Below are 24,856 nucleotides of genomic sequence, written 5' to 3' on the forward strand. Positions count from 1 at the left end.
TCGAACCCTGATCTCCAGAGGTGCGAGGTCTCCGTACTAAGCACTGCGTGACCCTGAACCAGGCCCTTGCATCCTTTCCCATCCTGCCGTCTCGCCATGCTCTCCGACCGTCCCTGACTGCTATTCGCATCTCCGGGGGCCGATGTTCAAACCCAAGCCCAGATGTCGCGGTGGCCGGGCCACCTCCCTCCGACACGCTGACTCAGACTCCCTGCCGCGCTGACTCAGACTCCCCGCCGCGCTGACTCAGAACGCACCTATCATTCAGATCCGCGACAGCTGAACGTGAGTCACAGCTCCGTACGATTCAATCCGAGGGACGAGGAGCTGCACAGAGCGGCGGGCAGAACATCCCGGAATAACACCTGGGAAGGCGTGACGGCAGCAGGCGAGAGAAATACCATTTTCTATAAAACACACAAAGGGAGAATATCACACCTGTAAATTGCTCTGCTTTACCTTTATGGCGTCAGTCATAAACTGGCACAACCTGCTCTTATGAAACCTTTATAGCGTCGTTATAACTATTTTGACATTGGGAACCACAAAGTAAATTTCGGGAGATAAAAACTAGTTCCATTAAATGACGAGAAAAGGTCAAACCTTCCTCTGTGCTCACAGAGTTCGCTGTAGTCGCTAATAACGGCTTATAATCACAGCGGCATCCGGCGGCATAAACAGATTCTTTTGCACATCGCAGAGCTTGAGTTTCTTCGCCAACCAGTCGAAAGGATGCATGCGCCACAAGAGGCCATCCATTCCTTCGTGACGGTGTTCACGACATTTACAACATCAAGACGGCGAGGGCTTGCCGTAGCGTTCGGTTTTCCGACGCTGGCCAGACGCGGCCGTTTGCTCGTCTCGTGGGGAGCAGCGGATTGAGATCTTAACTGCAACGGCCACTTTTCCTGGGGGCCTAATTGCACGGTGCTGTCCGATAAGAATGCCTGACGCCAGCGTGGGGGCAAAGGCGGCTGTGGAAAGCGCCAGAGATGCATCGACCGCTGCGTAATTGTGAAACCTGTCTTATGTTTGGCTTTGTGAAGATGCGGGGCCGTCCGCATGCGTGCCGGGAGGTCAGAGCAGCACCGTCCGCTCTAATACCTCCACTCGACACACTTTGGTTTCTCCCTGCCTTTACTCCCCCACTTCCTCTTAAGACAAATGGCCGTGTTTATCATCATGACTGCCCACCCCCTCCATCCTACCCCCCCCCCCCTCCATCCTACCCCCCCCCACATTCCTGTCACTCCCATTCTCTCATATTCAAAGGGCAAATTATATAATAGGCTGAGCAAGATCACTCCCCGGGCTTTCAGGCAGCCCCCGAGTGGCCCCCAGGAAAATAAATGAGTAAAATTTATTATGGAACAGTCGCTGAATCCGTCCACGCCCCCCCCCCCCCCCCCCCCGCCGGGCCATGTAGTTGAACAAAAACACACAGATCTGACAGGCGGACCCGTTAAGGCCGTCACCCAGTACATTCATCAGCTGCCGCTGACACACGGATGCTGAGCGGATGTCGTGGCTTTTAAAAATTCGTACAGCGCGTCATGGATTCACGGGCCCACGCAGAGCACCCCCCCCCCCCCCCAGTGCCCACGCCCCCCCGCCTCACCCATCCCCCCAGCGCCTGTCATCAAGCAAGACTCTAAACCTGTAATCAAACAGCCGAGAAACGCCGAATTCAGCCCCTTTCACTCCCGGTGTGGAACTTTCACAGTTCCTCTGACTCCCAGGGGGGACGGCGGGGCAGGGGGGGCGGGGGGTGTGATTTTGTTTGTGTTTTAGGCTCGGCGACGATGTAGCGGATCGGAATGGGGATGAATGAAGCCGAGATGCCAGCGAGTGCAGCGGTTCGGGCCAAAGGAGAGGAACAGGCAGGTGGGACCTGATTGTAAGGTAAACACTTCAGGAGGAGAAAGGAGTTTAATCGGAAGCAGCAGAGGCAGCGATGAATGAGATAAATTAAGAGTCATTAGCAGTTTGTGTGCAGGAGGCAATAAGGCAGCTGTGTGTGTGTGTGTGTGTGTGTGTGTGTGTGTGTGCGTGTGTGTGTGTGTGTGTGTGTGTGTGTGTGTGTGTGTGAGAGACAGTCAGAGGTGTCAGTGGTGCTAATGGGAGTGTGTAAGCGGGGGAGGGGTGAGGCGGGCACTGACTCTGCGTGAAGCGGGGCGGGTTGTCGTTGACGTCGCTCAGCCGCACGGTGATGGTGGTGGTGCCGGACAGACCCCCCAGGTGACCGCCCATGTCCTTGGCCTGCAGAACCACCAGGTACTGATCCTGCCTCTCCCGGTCCAAATCCGGCACCGCTGTACGGAGGATACCTGGGCAGGGGGATGGTACAGTGCAAATAAACAGGAGAGGTGACGCTGTGTGTCCACGTCTGTCCCAGGCAGCACAGGGCACATGGGACAGGCTGGGAGGGATGCCAGCCAATAGCAGGGCGGGGACACACACACATGTAGGGTAAACATATCCTTATGGGGACCGCTCATTCATTTCAATGGGAAAAATGCTAACGCTAACTATGACAACCTTGATCCCCACCCTGCCCTAACCATAACCATAAGTAACCGAACAAAATACAAGAGTTTTTGCATTTTTAGTTTTTTCATAGCAGTCACCGGTCCCCATAAGGGAAAAAAAATGCATATTTATCACGTTATGGGGACATTGGATAGGTAAACCCGCTCAAACGCACACTCACACACAAACACGCGCACACACACGAACACACACACGAACACACACACACACACGCACACACACACGCACATAGGTCTTCCTATGTAAATGGGGACCGTCCATTCATTTCCCTAATCCCAATCATGACACCCCTAACCCCAAACCATCCATAACCTTAACCATAAGTAACCAACCCAAATACAAAACTTTTGACATTTTTACATTTTTGATTGCATTCACAGATTTTTATAAAACTGAGGTTATCCAAATGGGGACCTCAAAAGATGTCCCCAAAAGTAGGGAAAATTTAGGTTTTACTGCACTTTGGGGACAATTTGGTCCTCGAATGTGATCTATGCAAACCCACACACACACACACACACACACACACACACACACACACACACCATCACAAAAACTGGTACAATACAGGATACAATCGTATATCCTTCTAAACCTGCAAAACGTACCGACAGACATGAAATGCAAATTCAAAAATATGGTGAGAATATTTCATCCAGTGAATATAAATGCTTAATTAATAATGGATTAAATCAATTATTCTTGTCTTTTATAAATACATCCAACTTTCCAGCAGAGAGGGTATTGTTCTTTACTTATTAATAAGCTGTTATAGTTTCCTTCCTATCGTTCATCCTCCGTAAGCGCTGAGCCGGTGCAGGAGGACCTGCGCCTGGAGGCTGTTCCAGGAAACACAGGCAGCCTGGACAGGGAGCCCAGATACCGCAGGACATGGGAGATTCAGAGCCATTCCTGGGGCAAACCCACCCCACACCCAGAGCTGGGTACGGGGGTCAAACTACCGGGGGTGTGGAGCTGGAGTGCCAGCCGCTAATCCCACCAAAGCTTCAGAACCATCATTTTTCTCCTCATATATCTTTTTTTGGAGGGAAACCTGCCCCAGATCTTCCATCCCTGCCAACAGACCTGGAGGTTCACTTGTGTAGGAGAGCTTAGAGAGGGGGGGCTAAAGCAGCCAGCACAGACCAGCTGCCCCCCCCCAGAGGACTCGAGCTCCTCACCCCGCAGCCAGCGGGGGGCAACGTCACACAGGCAGAGCGTTACTTTGTTTCAAAATGTGACATCTTCTGTATATTTAGAAACAACAGGATAGCCTATTTTTTATTCCATGATTACCCAAATTCACCCAACTCCAAAACATTTTGACAAAATGGCATTGGTCAGTACATCACAAGAGACAAGCACTATCAATAAATGGATTTTATATTCTACATCATAATACATAATTATATAAAATCCTGCAGTGGACGATCCCCTGGCTCGTGCCCTCTGCTTCCTGGGATTGATTTGAAGCTTGCTGTGACTCTACACTGGAAGAGCGATATGGAAAATGGATGGATAGATTATACAGAATTATTAGGCTCTGTCAATAAATACTGGGCACCGTGAATCGAATTACACAGAGCAACAGTGTATCTAGTCCTTAATAAATATTTCCTCATGCATTGATGGATATTATTACCTTTAAAGGTAAATGTAGAAATCCTCCCCCCCCCCCCCCCCCCAAGTGGCCCAGATATTAGACGCAGTATATCCTTTTTATTTTGCGCAATATTTTTTAGGCGCTGAAGTGCTTTGGCAGGGTGAATGGTTTGCCATGCCAATAAAGGTGGTTGAAAAGAAAATTGAATTAAACTAGTCAACTGGGAGAGAGAGAGAGAGAGAGGGGGGGGGGGGCTGGAGGACGGTACACACACAGCTACTTAAAGCCCCTGACTTTGTGCAGGTGGCCTATCACCCTGGTGAGCTCCCCCCCCCCCCCAACCCCAAAAAATCCCACCTCCTGCCGAAGGACAACGCAGTCAGTCCCCGGCTAGAAAATTAAACAGCCAGCCCAATACCCAGAGTTGCTCAGTACAGGGGTTTAACCTGGCAATTAATTAACTTGCAAAGAAAGCAACCAGAACAGCCTATTAATATTAATACTCCACAGTAATATTAGAATGTGGCTGACTAATTACATTATATGGATATGAAATATGGGGGTCACAGACTCCGACTTCTCTTAATGGGAAAAAATACATTAGGAATCTCACATGCAGAGTTATGCTAACACTTTGCTGAACACAAGAAGTATCCTGCACATCTGGTGGAGTCCGGCTGAGATGCACTTTTACCTAAAATATATATTGTTTTATTTAATAGGTTTTATCCAAAGCGATGCACATTTCAGGGAAGGAAGGACCAGCCAGTCCCTGGAGAAATTAGGGTTTAAGGGCCTCGCTCAGGGCCCTAATGGTGAAGTTACTCAGCCAACCCTGGGATTTGAACTAACGACCTTCTGATCACAGCCACAAAGCCCCCCTGCAGAGAATTAGCTCTGAGATGATTTTAGACCTTTATGTGTTTAGCAGACGCCTTTATCCAAAATATACAGAAATATACACACAGAGATAAACTGGGATTTATCCACAGAGCACGGATACCAGCTGGAGGAGCTGAACATGGCCATCCTCGCAGAAAGAGCCCATGTGACCGTACACCACACAGCCAGAAGGGGGTGCTGAGCCTAACAGGTAATTCATTGTCAGCGGCACGTCCACATCGTGTTCGCGCAGACGTTCAGTTTCCTGGGAAATGTAACCGGCGCGCGGCTTCCATGCTACGATGGCGTGCATCTCCAGGGGGGTGGCAGGGACACGGGTGTCCGTGTCGGACCTGCGCGGCGACTCAGACGTGATCGAATTACCGGAGCGAGGCATGAAATGGGGAGCGACAGAGAGGCAGGGATGAAAAAGAGAGAGGCGGAAACCGTGATTAAAAAACCGACGTGCCGGGGACGGCGGGAATGGGGGGGGGGCTCTGGGAGGGAAATGAAACTTGCAGAGAGATGAATTTGAAACTGACCGGTTTGGGGGTCCACAGAAAAATACTGCTGTCCCTGGGTCAGTGTATACACCAGCTTGGCGCTGTTTCCGTAGGTGGGGTCGTCTGCGTCCGTCGCGGTAACCTGGATTATGGACGTACCTGGTGGAGACGGGGAGAGAGAGACAGAGAGAGAGAGAGAGAGAGAGAAGGTTAATAGGGGTTTGAACTCTGCAGTAAATTAACACTAAATGGGAGTGCATTAACCCCGGTGTGCGGGAGGCTGGGTTTACAGAGTTTATGATCGACACGAAAGTGCTCTGCGGGCCCAAGAGAGTGCGGACGGGCTAAGCGGTTCGCACGGCTGAAAGGAGATCGCCGGCGAGGTTAACAGAGGAGTGTGGGTCCCGGGTGCTTGCCAGGCCGGTTACATGTTCAAAGCGCGAGATCCAAACCGCTGCAATAACCCGTGGCAACTTCTCCGCTCAGAAATACACGTGGTGCCCAGGGCTTCCCTGTGGTCCTGCTATTTCGCTCCTATCCGCTTCATCTCTCTCACTGCAATGTAAAAATAATTTGTCCTTTTCTCTCTCGCTCCCTGCCTGCTGTGTATTTCATTATCCCCCATATTCTCTCTCTCATTCTTTCTCTATTTGTCATGCGCTCCCTCCCACTGTGCTCTCCTTCTCTAATAACTCCCCTCTGTCCTAAAACGCTTCTCGAAGGCGCTATCAGTGCCCCGAACGAATCAAAGACTATCAGCTTTATTTAAAAATTAACACAGATAAAAAAGAGATATGGAGTCAGAAAAAAGAACTACGTTTCCCATGGGCCACTGCCTGACAAGCTCTCGGGGAAGAGGGGAATTGTGGGAGCAGCTGTTGCTGTTTTTGACATCAAAGCGTTGACAGTGTCACAGAGCAAGGGAGCAGGCTGGGTAAGGAAGACTGCTGCCCACAGCTGACCCTTAGCACTGATCCATCACAGACAAAGGAAGGAAGAGGAGAGATGGAACAGAACTCAGACAGAAAGTGGGGGGAAAATAGACTCAAATGTAAAATCTGAAGAATTTAAATAGGTCGACGACAGCATTAAATACATACACATATTTAATGCAGCACATGTATTTTTCTTGCTTTGATAATTTTATGAATATATACGAGCTTCTCTGGAAGCGCCGAAAAAGATTTGCAAGAACTGAGACCACATGAGGTTTAGGCTCATTAATGTTCTTCCCATGCAGTACCTATGTTGGCCATCTCGGGTACGGTGGCGCTGTAGGGGCCATCCTGAAAGACGGGCGGGTTGTCGTTGATGTCCTGCACCCGGATGATGAACTGGGAGGAGGGCTCTAGGGCGCGGTCCGTCTGGCGGTCGGTTGCCGTGGCGATGAGCCGGTACTCATCCTTCTCCTCCCTGTCCAGTGGCTTGGTGACGTGGATGTTCCCGGTCTTCTCGTCGATCACGAACACGGATCCCGCGCCCTCCCCCCGCAGAATGTATTTGGTTCGGCCGTCACCCCTGTCCATGTCCGTGTGCAGCTGCCCAAAACAAAAATTAAGGCATGAGACTGGGACACGCATTTAAGTTTTAATCAAGAAGACAGTGAAAACACTGAATGCACATTATAATCAGGACACAGATCCGCCCCCCCCCCAAAAAAAACCCCAAAATTTAAAACAAACATATAAATAAGTTTAGCCCACGCTGGCCCAACATACAACAGAGGTACACACCCACCTGAACTTTATGTCAGAATTCAGCTCTGAACTAACAACAACTTTATTTTGACCTGTGGAGTTTCATATGGTAAAAGAAAAACACCAAGACAGGCTGACATTTGTGACATCAAACAAAGGTTGCCTGTTCTTATCAGGCGACGTTAAGCCAAGAGATTGCGTGACATTAACCTAACACGTATCTGAAAGTAGGCCTGCTCGCGCTTCGGGCTGGGGTGCGCCGCAGAATTTCACTTTAATCCCGACGGCACTTTCTCCCAGAAGGCAACCGTTAAAAAACAAGCCTTCCTTAGGTGCAAACAAAATATACTGCAGACTGTCCTCGTACAATCTGGCAACCCTCCAACCTGCCAATCCATCCGTAAGGAAAGAAATATTTTTCACAATACTGTTGAGACAGTAGACAGCGTGGCTGCACGTCTCACAACAGCCGGTGTTGGGGGGGTGGGTGGTGGATCAGGTGTGGTGGTTGATGGGGCGGAGGCGGTAGGGGGAGGGGTCCCATCTCTGCACTGCATCACCGGGCAAAGAGGAATCAATTTCGGTGCATTATCGGGTCTGGAACTTTCATCCGATGTGCTCTCAAGCAGGGCGCCCGACGGGGAGAGATTTTTTCACTGCTGTCCCAGCGCTGTGCTGGGCCTCCTCCAGAACAGACATGGAATATTAACACTCCTTTTTGTTACAGCTCAGGTCAGGGAGGCGGGGAGGGGGGGGGGGGCCCGATTGGGCGGGGGAGCTGTCTGGCTTGCAGGAAACATGACAGGATGTGAAACACGGTAAAAACATAGCCAAAAAGGGTGGGTATTACCCGGAACCTTCACATATACAGCAGATTTGCTATTGCATGTAACAGGCCTTCTATACACGTAACACTGAGCTCATTTCATTTATGCAGCTTAGACGCAATTACAAAAAAACGGTAACTGATATTCAGAGAACGTCACCTTGAATTTCAACAAACAGATTCAATGTAACACCAGACTTATCCAGTACACTATACAGCTATGACCTAGATCCATATGCCCATTAAGCCCAGAAGGGTACAACAAATCTACTAATTCTAGCTCTATAACAGTCTGAAGCTTAACAATCTACGTGCCTAAATAAACAGGCAAAAAAAGTGCCTGTCAGATTTCCCTCATGATTAAAATCTGCTGGGTGGTTCAACGGGTCTTAAACTGGATTTAGCACAGTGTGACATTTCAAATTCACAGCCGAAGACTACGTTTGATGGATGGAAGCAAAACACTCGGAAGAATTTTTATACATATTTTTGTTTTATAATTTAAAATTGGTCACAGCCCAAGGAGATCTTTTTCTCCCGTGATTCGACGCGTGCGCCAAGGCGTCATGATCCGCAGTCTTGGAGACGATTCAGAGGAAGCCATAGATCTAGAGGCAAACACAGCAACTGGGGTGTCTAGCAAAAAATCTTGACCTCTTTTTCAGCGCCTGACCCCCCCTCAAACCCCCCATCCCACTGCTATCATTGCCGGATGCTGTGCTAATGCAATCCCCGTGAGGAAACACTGTCATGGTAACGAGGCAGGGTCTTTGGCAGCGTGAGGCCAACTTTGGTGCTGTCCTTCATCCCGTGCGCAGCCTGGGATGTCCAGGGTTGCCAGGGTGACGGCGCGACCCACACGGTGCGTCTGAGGGGCTGTCGGCCTTTGATGGGATCGGCTGGCAAAGGCCACGGTGCTCGAACGACCGGCTTAATAACGATGGGCCGTAATGATGCCTTTTAATGATGCCAGCCGCCTCGTTACCGCAGTAACGATCTAAGGAGAGGATACGAAGAAGGACCGGCTTTGTGGCTGAGAGGTGGGCTTGGGGGGGGGGGGGGGGGGACTCTGCAATACTTCTCGATTCCCTCCTGCTTGCGGCTCTGTCGGAACGTTCTTCATCTCGATGTTATACAAGCAGGGCGCTACACGCCCTTCAGGAACAAAGGCCCAGCAAGCTCTAATGAGACCCTGCATACGCGTTGGCTCTAAGCTTTCATCACACCCCCATGCAAAACCTATATGGGTTCAACCGAAGAACCCTAAACATACTGAGGAAAGTGTGCCACATGCTATGTAGTACACAGGAAATATCAGGTAAGAGGCCTCTCCATAATTCATCTTCCGTAATCTGTGACACAATGTAGCACTGGGGGCCTAGAACCTATCTCAGGATGTACATGGCATATAGCGAGAGACACTCTGAACTGTATGCTAGTCTATGGCAGGGTGTACAATCAGGAATACCATGCAAACTCCACAGAGAACGACAGAAGCGGGATTCAAACCCACAACCACCCGTTACATGCAAACTCAACACAGAAAAATAAGGGTGGGATTCAAACCCCTGACCATCCATTACATGCAAACCTCACATAAAAGGGGATGGGATTCAAAACCACAACCACTTGTTACCTGAAAATGACACACAGAAAGGTGAAGGTGGGATCCAAATCCACAACCACCTGTCAGATGCAAACTCCACACAGAAAGATGGAGGCGAATTTCAAGCCAACAACTATCTATTACATGCAAAATCAGGGAAGATAAGTTGCATAAATGTATGCAGTATACAATGTATTCTGCTGTGGAGAGGTGGGCTTCAGTCGTAAAGCGTGGGTTATTATTCACTTGACCCCAAATTACCTGTTTTTAATAAAATTACAAGCTGTTAATTTGCAGTAATTAAACCGTGCATTAGCAGTGCCCGAAATTAGTGAATGTGACACGCTCCTCTTAATGTTGCACAGGGTAACGCATAAGATGAGGGCTTGCGTTAAGCGGCACCGCGTGCACCGGCGTTCCCTCGATCGTGTCGAATCTGCAGCATTTAGGGGATCCCAAATTTATCAGACGTTAAGGTGAGTGTGTCTGCGGGGGCAAGAGCAGCGGATATTAGAGCTAAATGCAGAAACACTGCAGTGCTTCACCATGGAGTCGGACACCACATTTCACTGCAGAGCATAGCGCAGTAGAGCGTTAATTACGTACGTCATCAATAAGCGCTCATCCAGTACGGGGTCACAGTGAGTCTGGAGCACAGGCAGGAGACCAGAGCCACCCGGATACTGGTGGTAATCCATCACGGGGCACACGAACACAGCCTGCAAACTGCAGGCAATTTAGAGATGTCAACTCTCTGAGAGCCCGACACAGACAAGGCTGGAAAACCGGAAGAGGAACCACACTCCCACATATCCACCGCCCCACCCACCGCCCCACCCTAAAAAGCACAACTGCTGTCATCTGTAGGACAACCTGCTAGACCACTTTTGGGGGCCCTTCAGACCCCCGATTGTTCTTCAGCCCCCATAAAAAAAACATTCTAAAGCCATTTAGCACTTTGTCCCGTTTCTGTATACATTCAGGGTTGCCACTCTCACGCATCTGTTACCCATTATATTATTCCATTATAAACCTAAAATTAGCTACAACAAACGCATTTGGGTAGTTTGAAAACCCTACTGACTATTTACAAGGTAACAAACCTATTACATACATGTAAATGCGTGTGAATTGGTGTGCAGACTTAATTGAAAATCTCACTCCAACCCTGCACATCCTGTACCCCCCATTGGGGAAACTTTACTATGGGGGGGGAGAAAATGTTGATGGTTCTTTTTTTGTGCCTTAGACAAATCCTGGAATCTCTCCTTGTCCCTGTTATATTGCTTATTTTAATGTATTTATATGATAAGGACTGTCTGGCCTTCTCCAGCCTGTTTTCTTGACATTTGACTATAGATCCAGTGACCTCGTGTTTTTTAAAGTAGTATCTGTGCCGCTTGGGTTGGGAACGTCATATATCGAACGTGAGATTCTCCCTGTGCTCGGTCTGCGATTCAGCCTCTAAATCACCTGAATACCACACACTCATACACTCAATTCCACGTTTTGGGCGACACCATAAATCACAAAGCGGGGGGGGAAAAAAAAATACATTTGGCGTCGGCCTCAGAATCTCTTCCATGATTCGCATTTCATATACTCGGTGAGACCATCGATCATAAATCAAGGGGGGGGTGGCGTTCTTCGCCAGCGCTGTAGCCTAAATGAAGGACGGAGCCAGCAGCTTTTCAGGCATGTCGTCTGTGTTCTTAACCGCCGCTCCTGAGTGGTTGATTCACTGATGGGGGGGGGGCAGCTCCACGTGGGGTCCATTCCAGCTCTCCTGTTTAACTTCTCCCCCTCCCAAAGGTCGCAGTTGGTCTGGGCCCCCAGGTTCTGACCTCACAACCCCAGTCAGATTTCCACAGCAGCAGAGCCCAAGGCTGCACGGTCCTTCCTTACCCCCCACACCTTCCTGGTAATGACACTACTGCCCTCAGCCCCATGATCATTTTAGCTCAGGCTATAAAATTTGGTCCACCACCAACACTGCCACCCCCCCCCCCCCACCTGACACGAACAACACAAGATTGAACGACCAAGACCTCGCGGGCTTTGGTGACTGGTGTGACGAACGGCTGCCAACGAGTGGGGAGCCATGGGCCCTGACCAGGCTGAGTCCCATGGGACAGAGCAGTCGCGGCGTCACTGCGGGTAAGTGTGGGGGGGCTATATGCATTTAGAGGAATCCCATTTGGGGCACGGTGACAATGTGCTGAGAGGGTATTCATGCGGAGGATCACGGAGTGCGGATGATGGACTCATGGGGGGGGGGGGGGTGGTAAGTCACCTGTCGGAGGGGGGGAGGGAGAGAAGGAGTTGGGGAAGTTAAGGGAAGCATTTGAAGCCTGGAGACACAGATATGCAATGTGATTATAGCTCCAGCACCAGGAGAACCACAACACACAGTCACCAGCCCTGAGGCTCCGTCAGAACCCTCACAGAAAAGCCAAAACCCACTAGCCTGTGCCACAGACCCCCGCAGAATCGTAGGGAAAACAAATTTAATTCCGTGATGCCAAAAGGGATCTAATACAAAAACCACAATCTGGATTGGGTTCTACTGCAACACAATGCATCAGAGCCATTATGAAGACCAGATCCAATTTGACTGGATCAGAGCTAATTACGACTGCAATGGAAACTCCCTGCAATACTAATCTCTGCAGTGCAGTCGATGTGTCTGCCTGTACCACAGTCGCTCGGTAACCAGAATATGCCTGTATCTGTATAGCAGTCTGCTCAGTAACCAGCATCTGCCTGTATCTGTATTACAATCTGCTCAGTAACCAGCATCTGCCTGTATCTGTATTACAATCTGCTAGGTAACCAGCATCTACCTGTATCTGTATTACAATCTGCTAGGTAACCAGCATCTACCTGTATCTGTATTACAATCTGCTCAGTAACCAGCATCTGCCTGTATCTGTATTACAATCTGCTAGGTAACCAGCATCTACCTGTATCTGTATTACAATCTGCTAGGTAACCAGCATCTACCTGTATCTGTATTACAATCTGCTCAGTAACCAGCATCTACCTGTATCTGTATTACAATCTGCTCAGTAACCAGCATCTGCCTGTATCTGTATTACAATCTGCTCAGTAACCAGCATCTGCCTGTATCTGTATTACAATCTGCTCAGTAACCAGCATCTGCCTGTATCTGTATTACAATCTGCTCAGTAACCAGCATCTGCCTGTATCTGTATTACAATCTGCTCAGTAACCAGCATCTGCCTGTATCTGTATTACAATCTGCTCAGTAACCAGCATCTGCCTGTATCTGTATTACAATCTGCTAGGTAACCAGCATCTACCTGTATCTGTATTACAATCTGCTAGGTAACCAGCATCTACCTGTATCTGTATTACAATCTGCTCAGTAACCAGCATCTACCTGTATCTGTATTACAATCTGCTCAGTAACCAGCATCTACCTGTATCTGTATTACAATCTGCTCAGTAACCAGCATCTGCCTGTATCTGTATTACAATCTGCTCAGTAACCAGCATCTGCCTGTATCTGTATTACAATCTGCTCAGTAACCAGCATCTGCCTGTATCTGTATTACAATCTGCTCAGTAACCAGCATCTGCCTGTATCTGTATTACAATCTGCTCAGTAACCAGCATCTACCTGTATCTGTATTACAATCTGCTCAGTAACCAGCATCTACCTGTATCTGTATTACAATCTGCTCAGTAACCAGCATCTGCCTGTATCTGTATTACAATCTGCTCAGTAACCAGCATCTGCCTGTATCTGTATTACAATCTGCTCAGTAACCAGCATCTGCCTGTATCTGTATTACAATCTGCTAGGTAACCAGCATCTGCCTGTATCTGTATTACAATCTGCTCAGTAACCAGCATCTGCCTGTATCTGTATTACAATCTGCTAGGTAACCAGCATCTGCCTGTATCTGTATTACAATCTGCTCAGTAACCAGCATCTGCCTGTATCTGTATTACAATCTGCTCAGTAACCAGCATCTGCCTGTATCTGTATTACAATCTGCTCAGTAACCAGCATCTGCCTGTATCTGTATTACAATCTGCTCAGTAACCAGCATCTGCCTGTATCTGTATTACAATCTGCTCAGTAACCAGCATCTGCCTGTATCTGTATTACAATCTGCTAGGTAACCAGCATCTACCTGTATCTGTATTACAATCTGCTCAGTAACCAGCATCTGCCTGTATCTGTATAGCAGTCTGCTCAGTAACCAGCATCTGCCTGTATCTGTATTACAACCTGCTCAGTAACCAGCATCTGCCTGTATCTGTATTACAATCTGCTAGGTAACCAGCATCTACCTGTATCTGTATTACAATCGGCTAGGTAACCAGCATCTACCTGTATCTGTATTACAATCTGCTAGGTAACCAGCATCTGCTTGTATCTGTACCAAAATCTGCTCAGTAACCAAACATCTGCCTGTTTGTGTACCACAGTCTGCGAGGTAACCAGCATCTGCCTCTATCGGTACCACAATCTGCTACTTCCTGCATAATGCCCTTGTCTTGCTTCCAATTCCCAGATCCAGGTGCCCATTTGTAGCCTCTTGAAGAACCACACTACTTGAAAATCGCTGCATGTCACAAGTCATAATTTGGCGACCTCCTCGACCCACCACCATGGCCTGCAAAGTCCAGCCGCATTTACCAATCACACCGTGCCCCTTGCCCACTAGAGGTGAATCTCCGTTTCTCTCCGCTGACCCTCGGCAACTGGGATCTGATGCTCAAATCCCAAGGCTCCACTAGTCACAGAGAAGCCTGCTAACATTCATTATTCATTTTTATCATTAGTCATTATCATGATGAACTGTTTCATATTTGCTCTTATTATGCAAAGTCATTATTATGCATTATTTATGAGACCACAGCTCTGCCCCAAAAATGTAAATCCTTGTTGTTGATTATCACACAGCTTGATGTGTGAAGTGGGGGGTCCGCTGGCATTTCCCCTCGCCGTCGCCGTCACAGATGCGCGGTGTGGCTCTTTAAGAACCGCGGCCTCGGCGGCGGGAAAGGGCAGAGCTGGCTTCACCGTTGGCAGGTCGTCTGAAAGGGCAAGGGGGGGTTGGCTGCTCCACAGTGTCGGGGGGGGGGGATGCTGTGTACCCACAGCTCTCATGTGGAATCCTTCAGCTCCCTGTGGAGTCTGGGCGGGTGGGGAACACTAGCTACAACCAAAGTTTTAAATATTGAGGGAGCCCACAAGAGCCCAGCTCCACCTCCTTATATCCAAATCGCACACTGCTGGAGCCCAGCTCCACCTCCTTATATCCAAATCGCACACTGCTGGAGCCCAGCTCCACCTCCTTATGTCCAAATCGCACACTGCTGGAGCCCAGCTCCACCTCCTTATGGCCAAATCGCACACTGGGGGAGCCCAGCTCCACCTCCTTATGTCCAAATCGCACCCTGCTGGAGCCCAGTTCCACCTCCTTATGTCCAAATCGCACCCTGCTGGAGCCCAGCTCCACCTCCTTATGTCCAAATCGCACACTGGTGGAGCCCAGCTCCACCTCCTTATGGCCAAATCGCACACTGGTGGAGCCCAGCTCCACCTCCTTATGTCCAAATCGCACCCTGCTGGAGCCCAGCTCCACCTCCTTATGTCCAAATCGCACCCTGCTGGAGCCCAGCACCACCTCCTTACAGTATGTCCAAATTGCTGTTCATCTGGAGGCCAAAATTTAGTAAAAAATTCAAAGTGAACTGATTAATAAAACATCAGTTTTGCGCTGAAATTACATTTTTTTCATCAGCTTTAGTGTTAATTTTGTCTGAATAGACATTCAGTCCCATGTTTTTATATTTTGACTTATTCCGCTTACATTTCTGCTGCCAAAACTTTACTTTAGCTACACTTGATGTGTGTAAGGAGCAAGCCATGAGTAACTGCACATTGAGATTACAAATGAATAAGTAAGAATTTAACTTGTAGTAATGTCATTTTGACGCAATTTTAAGTTTCATTTACATATTATGTTTAAAAACATTCAAGTATTACTTAACCACGCGATATGTACAAAACCCATTTATACCTTTACCTTTGGATGGACAGGAATTTAATGTAATATGGGGTGGCACTGGGGGCATTTTACACAGGTTGATTTCTCTTAGTATTTAGAAGGGGGGGTATTTTATGTTGTTACCCCTGGAAGGAGGGGTTTTTATGGTCATGACGCCTGAACACAGAATTTAGGTATGTGTGACAGGTCAACTTTGCTGGCTTGATGAATCAACCAAAATGACTGCATACAAGAGGTGGGGTGTGGGGGGGGGTGTGGAGAGGAGCTGCAGAGAGAGCCTTGGTGGGGGGTGGGGGGGTTGCTCTCTCTCTATATATATATCGCTCAGCAATTCAGCTCCCACACTAAACACAAAAGCATTGAATTTCCTTTCCTCAGGGGTTTGTAATAAAATGGCATTTGACCACACGCTCCCTCTTGTTCACTCTCTCTCTCCCTCCCTCCCTCCTCCTGCTCTCTCTCTCTCTCTTTTCTCACTTCCAGAGTAATATTGACGGCTCTGCTTAGTCGGTCCCAGGCCCCTCACTCCAGGCCTGTCCTCTTCCTCTCTCTGTTACCGGGTCCCCTTTGTTCCGATTCCCATCTGTCTGGCACCCACAAATATCCCACATATCCCCCCCCCCGACCCCTGCCATCCCCGCCAACTAAGTTGTTCGTGCTGTTTATAACACTCCTCACCGCGAGACAGGAAGAGTGACTCTGCAGAACCATTTGAAAAATCCGCAATCAGGCCTGAGAATCCCCGCCTCAGCAGGTGCGTGGTGCTCCGCTGTCTGTGGCACGCTGCCTCCTGCCAAGCCTTGTTGTCTTTTGGTTATTTTTCACCCGGCACTTGCTCTCATCTTTTCCTGTGACCCCTTTATTTTAATCTCAATCTTGTCAGCCGTTTCCTCGCTCTTTCTTTGACGTGGCTCCTCTCCCCGTCTCTCCTCTTTGTGTTAGATTTTTCCCCCCATTCGCTTTCCCTGATTGCGATATATATCTGCTCTTCTCTTGCTCTATTCTTCTCGTCTGCCTGTCTCCCTTTGTCGCTCTCTCTCTCTCTCTCCACTCTGTCACCCCCCCCACCCAGCGACAATGTTTTGAAGACTGTTCCGTGGGTGTGTGTGTGTATCTACGTGTTTCTGCATGTACGCAAACATATGTGCGCGTCTGTCTCCCTGTGACAGGACGCTGGGACTTCCCCAAGACCCTGTCATCCTGTCTCGAGGCTTCACAGTAGCCCCCTCCCCACTCCCTGCGCCCTGTGCCAATCAAGTTTTGGCAATACACCCAGTCAGAACCTCTGTCAGGGACATCTGTCGCCTGCTCACCTGTTACGCGAGCACAGAGGCGTTAAAACAGCAGCAGCGACCCGCGACCGAGTCGACGGGGTCACTGGAGCCACACGGCGTCCGTCTGGAGCGGACCGGGGGCCCTGCCGTGATGGAACCCAGGTGACCCAGTTGGCGTAGCGTGAAGTATCTTGACGCCACTCGCAGAGACGTCACCTCCAGCCTGTCTCTGAGACGGGAAGCAGGGATGCTGGGCCAACTCAGCTCACAGCTGACTGCAAAACCGGCCCGGCAGCGTTGCCCCTGCCCTGGCTCTCCCGCTCCCTGCCGACTGCCGTAGCTGGCTCTGGCGTGAGCCGTCTGGCCAGACGCTCACTAGGCAAGGTCACTGTGCTGCCCTCTACGTGCTCTGACTACCAGTAGGTGTGAGGTTACTGCTGGCATGATCTCTGACAGGTTTATGTGCTGCTGGCTCGATCCCCCAGCCTTCAGTCAATCCCCCCCCCCCCATCACTTTCCCACCGGCACCCCCCAGGGCTCATGCCTGAGAGCGTGGCCCGAGGCTGAGGTACACAGAACCGCATCACTTTTTTTTTTCGTTTTCCATGCTCTCTATCGCAGGACCCACCCACGCTAATCCTCCACCGCGTGACGGTGCACTCCTGCTACCTAAGGTACAGCCCGAGGTCAGGCCTTTTACCCAGAAACGGATGTGTTTTTGAAAACACTGGGTACATTTTCCATTAATGTAGAACAATTACATTAGCGCAGCAGTGGATCTGTGCTGGGCAAAAGATGTCAGGCTAAGCAAATATAGGGTTTAAGGTTTTATTTACAGAAGCCCCCCCTCCCCGTATGAGTATTCCTAAGAAATACAACATAGATCAAAATATAACAGTATAAATATTTCTTAAAGCACTACACACTTAAAAATAGAATTTCCTTTGTACAGTAGCCTGCAGCTGGGCTTAGAGCTGACGCCGCATTAATAATTAGGAGTAATTAGTCAGCAGTGACAGATTGTGGTCACATGACCACTTCCCATATTAATAAAGAGGAATTACTCACTCGTCCAATGAGCACGGGTTCAGGGCCGCTGTACTCCTCGATTACAAAGAACTGATTCCAGATCCAGCTACGTCTGCTCCGTGACCGGGTCTCCTCCACCTCCTGGCTCCTTGCCCCAGACTCCGCCTCCTGGAACACCAAGCCCCCCTCATCGTCGCCTGGCCCAGAATCGGACGTGACCCCGCTGTATGCCTTCTCCCCATGGACGGACTGGTCTGGGATGGGATCCGGTCGGAGTTTTAGGATGTGGCTGATGTCTGGTTGTACCCCATGGTTTGGAGAAGAGGCTGCTTCTTGTCCATCTGTGTGAACATCGCTGGTGCTGCTTTTCTGACTCAGATATTTCTCTGCTCTTGGTTCCAAAGATAATCCTGACTGAAGAGTGGTTCCCATTTGGAATAGGTTGGACTCGCCATCTTGGATAATTGAATCTACGTTTTCAATAAACGGGCTTCTCTCGGTATCAGGAAGCCCCCTGCTTTGGCCCATTAGCGTGGTGCGAACAGTAAAATGTTTGTCATGCCACTCAGCGACACCCTTATCGACACCCTTATCGAGATTCGCGACTAGGCTAGGTGGGTGTGCAGTTTGATCTCTCACACTGGGCAAACCCAGAGAGGCAGGTCTTTCTTGAGCTTTCCCTGTAGAAACGCTGGCTGCTAATTGGCTGCGATTTGTACCAACCAGATCTAGCTTCCTGCTCCTTCCAAAAGGGACCACACCCTCGACACTCCCTTTCTGTAGCTGTGTGATTGAAATCGGCTCTGAGTTCACTTTCGGCCCAGGTTTCTGAGGACCGCGGGTCTGTGTCAGGTTTGATACTCTGGGTGAATTCAACAAAACTCCTCTTCCCTGAGCTGCTGCAGTTTGAACCTCTGGATCTGCTTTCGGCCTCGATTTAATGAGTGGCTTGAGTCTGGTTTTATTGGAAAGAAGACTAAGGTCCACTCTGTGATGTAACACATGGCTCTTCTCTACTCTCTCTTCTTTGGTTTTTAACTCAGGACTTTTTGTGTTGTTCCTCGTTTCTTTTGAGCTCAAATTGGATCCAACATCCATGGACACGGCAACGGTTAAATTAGGGTTACAAACCAACCTCCCCTCCCATTTTGAAACAGATTTAGACTTATCTGTATGAGTCTGGATTTCTTTTCCACCTGACACTGGAGTCACAGAGTTGCTCTGAGTTGTTCTTGGATGAGAAGCCAACTTAGTATCAACGCCAAGATCATGTGGAAGGAAACCCATGAGCTTCGCCAGCAGAGGTGTCGTCTTGTCAAGACCTGAATCCCGTTGGCTGACTGCCAGCTTTTCTCCATTGGCTGCAGCATAAGCACCCAACCCTCTTCTCCTGATCACCTTGACGGAGACCTCTCCCATAAGGACCGCCCACATGCAGAGGGTAGCCAATAGGAGCATGACTCGGTTTCCCATGATGACTGGCAGGGGCTTTCGTTTGAAAAGTTAGTTAAAATGACAGATGTGGTGAGACTCACAATCAAGGCAAAATATTTGTTCTCTTGATTTCTTCATTCTCCCGTCTTAAGCCTAAGAGCTGTCCTGTCTTGTTTTCCTTCCCTTCTCCGTTACTCCCCCATCGGGGACTGAACAGCCTGCGAGAACAGAAGAAAAACACAATTAGTACAACTTTCACTGCAAATCCTTAATTAAATGAGCAGCAATGGTGCAAGACATACAGGGAGATCCTAAGACATTCATCAACAGATTGGACCACAAAATCCAATGAGGGCCTCAAGGATCCAACAGCAGTAATTTTTCATATGAATCCCAGAGTCAGTCATCAGTGGTAACTTCTGTAGGAAAGTTTCTCCTCTGCTTACATCCTATAGTGTTCATGGTTTTGGGTTATGCTTTTACCGAGTTAGTCAGTTGGACCCTTATTGGGGGTGTCCTGTGTGGATTCAGTTGGAAGCTCACTGGAACTGTACTGTTTGCATGCATCCAGAGGTATTTCAGGGTGACTGTAAGTGGGCTATGGTGGACAACAACACCCAGCATGTAAGTAACTAGCCTGTAGCTGGCACGGGTTGAGTTTAGCACCCCAGTAAGTCAACCAGAAGCGTTTAATGGTTTTGATTCTTCAGTGCGCACCATGTAGAGCCTTGTCTCAGCATCATGTAGACATTCAGATATGTGTTCTAGAAGCCCATCTAGGCTCTATTGTGGACCAGTGACTGGTGTGGGGATGTTCTGTCTGAGGTGTCATGCAGAGACCTGAGAACTGCTGTAGGCCTGATTACTCCTGGTGGACACCCTCTCTCTCTCACTGTCTCAGTTCCCTGACCCATTACTCTGCCTCTGCTAACTGCATCACCTATCCCCATCTCTCTGGCTTGTCCCCATCTCTTTCTCGCCTGTCAATGTCTCGCTGGCTTGTCCCCATCTCTCTCATTTATCCACATCTCTCCTGGAATCTCTCTCATATCCTTGCCTCTCTCTTCAGTCCCCGTCTCTCTCTCCTGTCCTTGCCTTCCTCTTTAGTCCCTGCCTCTCTCCTGTCCTTGCCTCTCTCTTCAGTCCCCGTCTCTCTCTCCTGTCCTTGCCTTCCTCTTTAGTCCCTGCCTCTCTCCTGTCCTTGCCTCTCTCTTCAGTCCCCGTCTCTCTCTCCTGTCCTTGCCTTCCTCTTTATTCCCTGCCTCTCTCCTGTCCCTCCATCTCTCTCTAGTTCCCATCCTTCTCCCAAGTCCCCGTCTCTATCTTCCCTGTAGTCTCAACCTCCCCCTTTTTTTCCTCATATCTATTCTCTCCTCTTCAAGCACTTGTACTGACAATATTGCTTTATTTTTAAAATGGGTCCTCAACTCTCCTCCACTCCTTCTGCTGCACCACTTAGCTAAAGGGACTGGATGGTGGGGGGGGGGCCCAAACGGCTTTGCTCCCTCTGTTACCTTGATCCCCTCCTGTGCTGCACTCTTTGAACACCAATTTGCCAATCAATTCGGACCACAAGATGGGTAATCGGTTGAGGGGATGTTAGGGCACCTAACTAAACCCACAGCTGTTGTATCTCAGCTCTTCTGCTGTCCCACAGTTTGATTCACAAATTCAAAATTGCTGGAAACACTTCAACCTTCCACACTGTCATTCTACTGTTTAATCCCCCCACCCCCGCCACGAGGAGCTTCAAGGACATTATTTGAGGGGGGGGGGGCATAGGAAGGGCCATACAGAGAGGCCTTATCATTAGCCAATGACACTTTTTTTAATCGATTACTGACAGGGGAGGGGGCACTATGAGGGCCAATCAGGTTTTAGTTGGGGCCAGTGGCCCTGTGGCCCTGCCCCTCTATATATCCCTGACCCCCATGAAATAAAACACCTACAGAGTACCTCTCTACTGTTCTGTTTGTCTTGCTGGTGTTTGGGATACATTTCCTGACCCACACCTGACAGCAAGCTCTTCAGTGTCCAGACACTCTTAGAAATTACCACGGCGTTCCTCCAAGTACAATCTTAGGAACATGAGTCAACGAGGAGAGAATAACACCCCCCCCCCCCCCCAGTGGAACGGTGAGCGTGGGTGTAGGCAGAGTGACGAGGAAGAGAGCAGGATGCTGAGCATCTGTAAACAATCAACTGCCATTCCAACTGAAGGAATGATCGTCTCCACTGACGGGAACCAAACATTTTCACGTTTTGTCTGCAGTGAGTTGACAGACGCTGAAAGTTTCTTACTGAACTGATTAATTGGAGGCATAAATATCTTAATTAATTTTTCTCTTCCTGACTGGGACCCAAACGATTTGGTTCGTTAGCATTTGAGGCCGATCTCCGCCATCGATCTAAGAGCCCAAAGCGTTGAGGGCTGTCACCCAACCTAACGAGACTGAAAATTTTAATTACGCTCACTCATCCCTCACTTCCCTACTTTTCCATTCTTCCTTCCTTGCGGACGTGCTGTTCCCCACTACCGTACGAAACTTTCTTTTAACTTCTTTGCATTCTGTCTTCGCCCATCTCAAAAGCGTAAACGATGCCTTCGGAGTGAAGGGCAAATCAGCAAAAATCAACGCAGGGGGAGGGAATTGTTTTAAGGAACCGTGGGAGGGAGTGGAAGAGCAGGAAGTTGGCGCAGGCAGCCGGAATCTCCCGCAGAGCTCGACTCCAAAAAAAAATAAAACTGAATGCCGTCTTCCAAATCTAAGATTTCACACACAGCAATGTGGAACTAAAAAGGCAAAATTGAGGCATTTGAAATTTAGTGACTGGACTGTGACTTTGGACTTTATCAATTCCCCACCCTAAAAATAGCCTAGTTTTATAAAGGGAGGCGATATTTCAGAAATTTCCTGCTCTTTATACATTTGCATGTTTGTCTTCGCCACATAATCTTCACTGTCTCCTCCATCATCTCACACATTTAACTGATACGAGGCGAAGATCTGGTTGGAGACCGAGCAGCTACTGGAATCCCGCCAGCGAATCCCCTGCTTTTGGATAATGAGCAAAGCGGCTTGTGATACATTGTGGGTTTTTATAGCACAGCGGCATCTAAATTTAGTAAATAAGTCTTACTGTTCCAGTCTCGTAGTTAAAGAAAAAAATTCATTTTCTAGGAAATCTACAGCATATTTATAATACTTATTGCTGGGATGGGATTTTAGAGATTGATATTATAATATATAGGAAAAAAAAAATCACATATGATTTTGGTGACATAAATATGTATTAATTGCAGTTAACTAATCTTCGCAGCTTGTGCCTGTGCGTAGCAAACAGAAACGTTAGATGCGTTACAATCAGCAGCCTTTTCTCGGATTTGTAGGCTCCGCTGGGACCTGAGGCCGACGGCTAACTAGAAGACCGAATTTTACACTTTTCAGGATGGCAGCATAAATCCGGCAGGCTTTACCGGGGCCTGCTTTTTGGAACATGTCCATTTTAACGTCGAGTGGCAATTCTCAGCACATTATTAGCATAATGCTAATAGCCCCTTACATGTTCAAGCATTTAATAATGAGTTAAACGTATACACACGACAAGTCATGCGCGGTAATTCGGCGCTGCGCTTTTCCACGTTACCGTCTCGAGGGAAAGGCTCGGTACTGTGTTACGATTCAATGCAGTCTGATCTCTGTCCTCACAAGCGCAGGCGCGCTTCTCTCCTGCTCGCTCGCACCTCGTGCTCGTAGCACTCCGGAAGACACCCCTTCATTTGCATACACAAGCTAACCTCCCCAACCTCCACTCCGCAGTTAACCTCCGAAGCCGGCGGGTCCTCTTCTGATCAAAGACTGCCTGCGATCAGAAGCAGGGGTGTTTATGCAAAGGCCCGAGTGCATCGACGTCGGGATGGAACAGCCAGAGGTAACTCTTGCCATTTTGTTCCCCCGTCTGTGTTTCAAGGGCATTTGAGCAGGGAGTGGAACCTGCCCAACAAGCTAATATCTCATAATAAAACCGTACATGAACCACGGAGGCTGGCCCTGACATCTGCTAACATTTCAAAGGATTTTCACTGAGACATTTAGACACAAACTTTGTGGTAATAGCTGAAAGAGAACCTATCTGTTGACTTTCCCTCAGTTATATGATATTTATTACTTATACTTAAACATCCCAAACAGCCCTAACCTTCCCAAGATCATGCCCCTCCCACCTCTGTGAGCACATGCTGGGCTGACCTCTCCCATCACCCAAACCACGCAGGGTAACTTCTTTAGCGTCGGGCCTAAATCGAGTTACCTGGCTCCTCATCTCGTAAAGCTATCAAGCTCGGGCGAACAGGCGATTTGGAACAGCCAATCGAATCAAGCGGGACGTCTTTGGGATTCGCGGGGAAAAATACGGCCACCTCAGCAGAAACCAGCGCCCCCCTCAGGGGCTGGCGATAACGAGGAAAAGTTCCGCGGGGTAATTACCCACATGTTTCATCTCACCGGGCTGGCCGATGGTGGAGGGACTGTTCTGCGTTTGTTTAGCTGTCTGTCAGCGCAAGGCACGGCGTTGTGTTCTCTGGCGGACTAAGATCCAACTGATTAGATATAATTTCCTTAATTGTACTGTAAGTGCCGCTTCCTGGACATTTCACGCCTGCCGCTTCTTAGCATTCAGGCTGCTGCTAGTCTTGTGTAGAGCAGCACAACATGCTTGTGTTATCCCGATGTATCATCAGTATCAACGTTGTCGTAACTAATTTGCCCTTTTCACAGGCTGACTTACAGTGCGGCTAGACTGTTCATTTTTTCATGCTCTCCCCCTTCAGCAAAGCACCCCGCCCAGATTCCAACATTTACATTTCATTTATTACCAGCTGCGTCTATCCAAAGTGACATGGATAGTGAGAGAACAGGATCAACCAGCCCACAGAGCATTCGCTGACCAGCGCGAACATGACTCCGCTAACCTTGGGATTCGAACCCATGATGTTCCGATCACAGACCTGCTGAGCCACACAGTACCCCCCCCGCAACACCTGCAGGAGTGTAGCTGGTGCCTCAAGCGGAGCTGAATTTCAAACGGGGCATTAAGGGAGACGTGCTCTGCTCAAGGGCAGAGAGGGGGTGTCAGATCCAGAGCGCGGGCGCTTAAAATCCTGCGGCGCTGTTAGCTCTGAGAGGGCGGGAGTCCTGATCCACATTCCTCACAAGTGGGGGCACTTACACCTCCCCTGGGCAGCCTCACCCAATCCGTCAGCTTGTTCCATTCCACCGCGAGCCTTCTGCTAATAAAGGGTATGATGATTGGTTAATTGCCTTTATGCACAGATAATTACTTGAATCAGGCTTAACTCGAACATGTGAAATATAATCTATTCCCTGTTTTAGACGATGCCT

The 24,856-nt window shown here is 49.0% G+C and overlaps 1 protein-coding gene across 5 annotated transcripts in view; it reads right to left on the bottom strand.

Annotated features, from left to right (window-relative positions):
• Nucleotides 1–24,856, bottom strand: part of cdh24b (cadherin 24, type 2b) — an 85,102-nt gene that overhangs the window by 33,964 nt on the left and 26,282 nt on the right. For all 5 annotated transcript variants that reach the window (XM_023832640.2, XM_023832641.2, XM_023832642.2 and 2 more), the window contains exons 2-5: nucleotides 18,060–19,672; nucleotides 6,782–7,076; nucleotides 5,578–5,697; nucleotides 2,160–2,327 (exon numbers count right to left, since the gene is read on the bottom strand). In XM_023832640.2, the coding sequence (XP_023688408.2) occupies nucleotides 2,160–2,327; nucleotides 5,578–5,697; nucleotides 6,782–7,076; nucleotides 18,060–19,493 (2,017 nt within the window). In that variant the 5' untranslated portion in view covers nucleotides 19,494–19,672. The remainder of the gene's footprint in view (nucleotides 1–2,159; nucleotides 2,328–5,577; nucleotides 5,698–6,781; nucleotides 7,077–18,059; nucleotides 19,673–24,856) is intronic.

Source organism: Paramormyrops kingsleyae, chromosome 4 (genome assembly GCF_048594095.1).
Source record: "Paramormyrops kingsleyae isolate MSU_618 chromosome 4, PKINGS_0.4, whole genome shotgun sequence".
NCBI classification, from domain to species: Eukaryota; Metazoa; Chordata; class Actinopteri; order Osteoglossiformes; family Mormyridae; genus Paramormyrops; species Paramormyrops kingsleyae.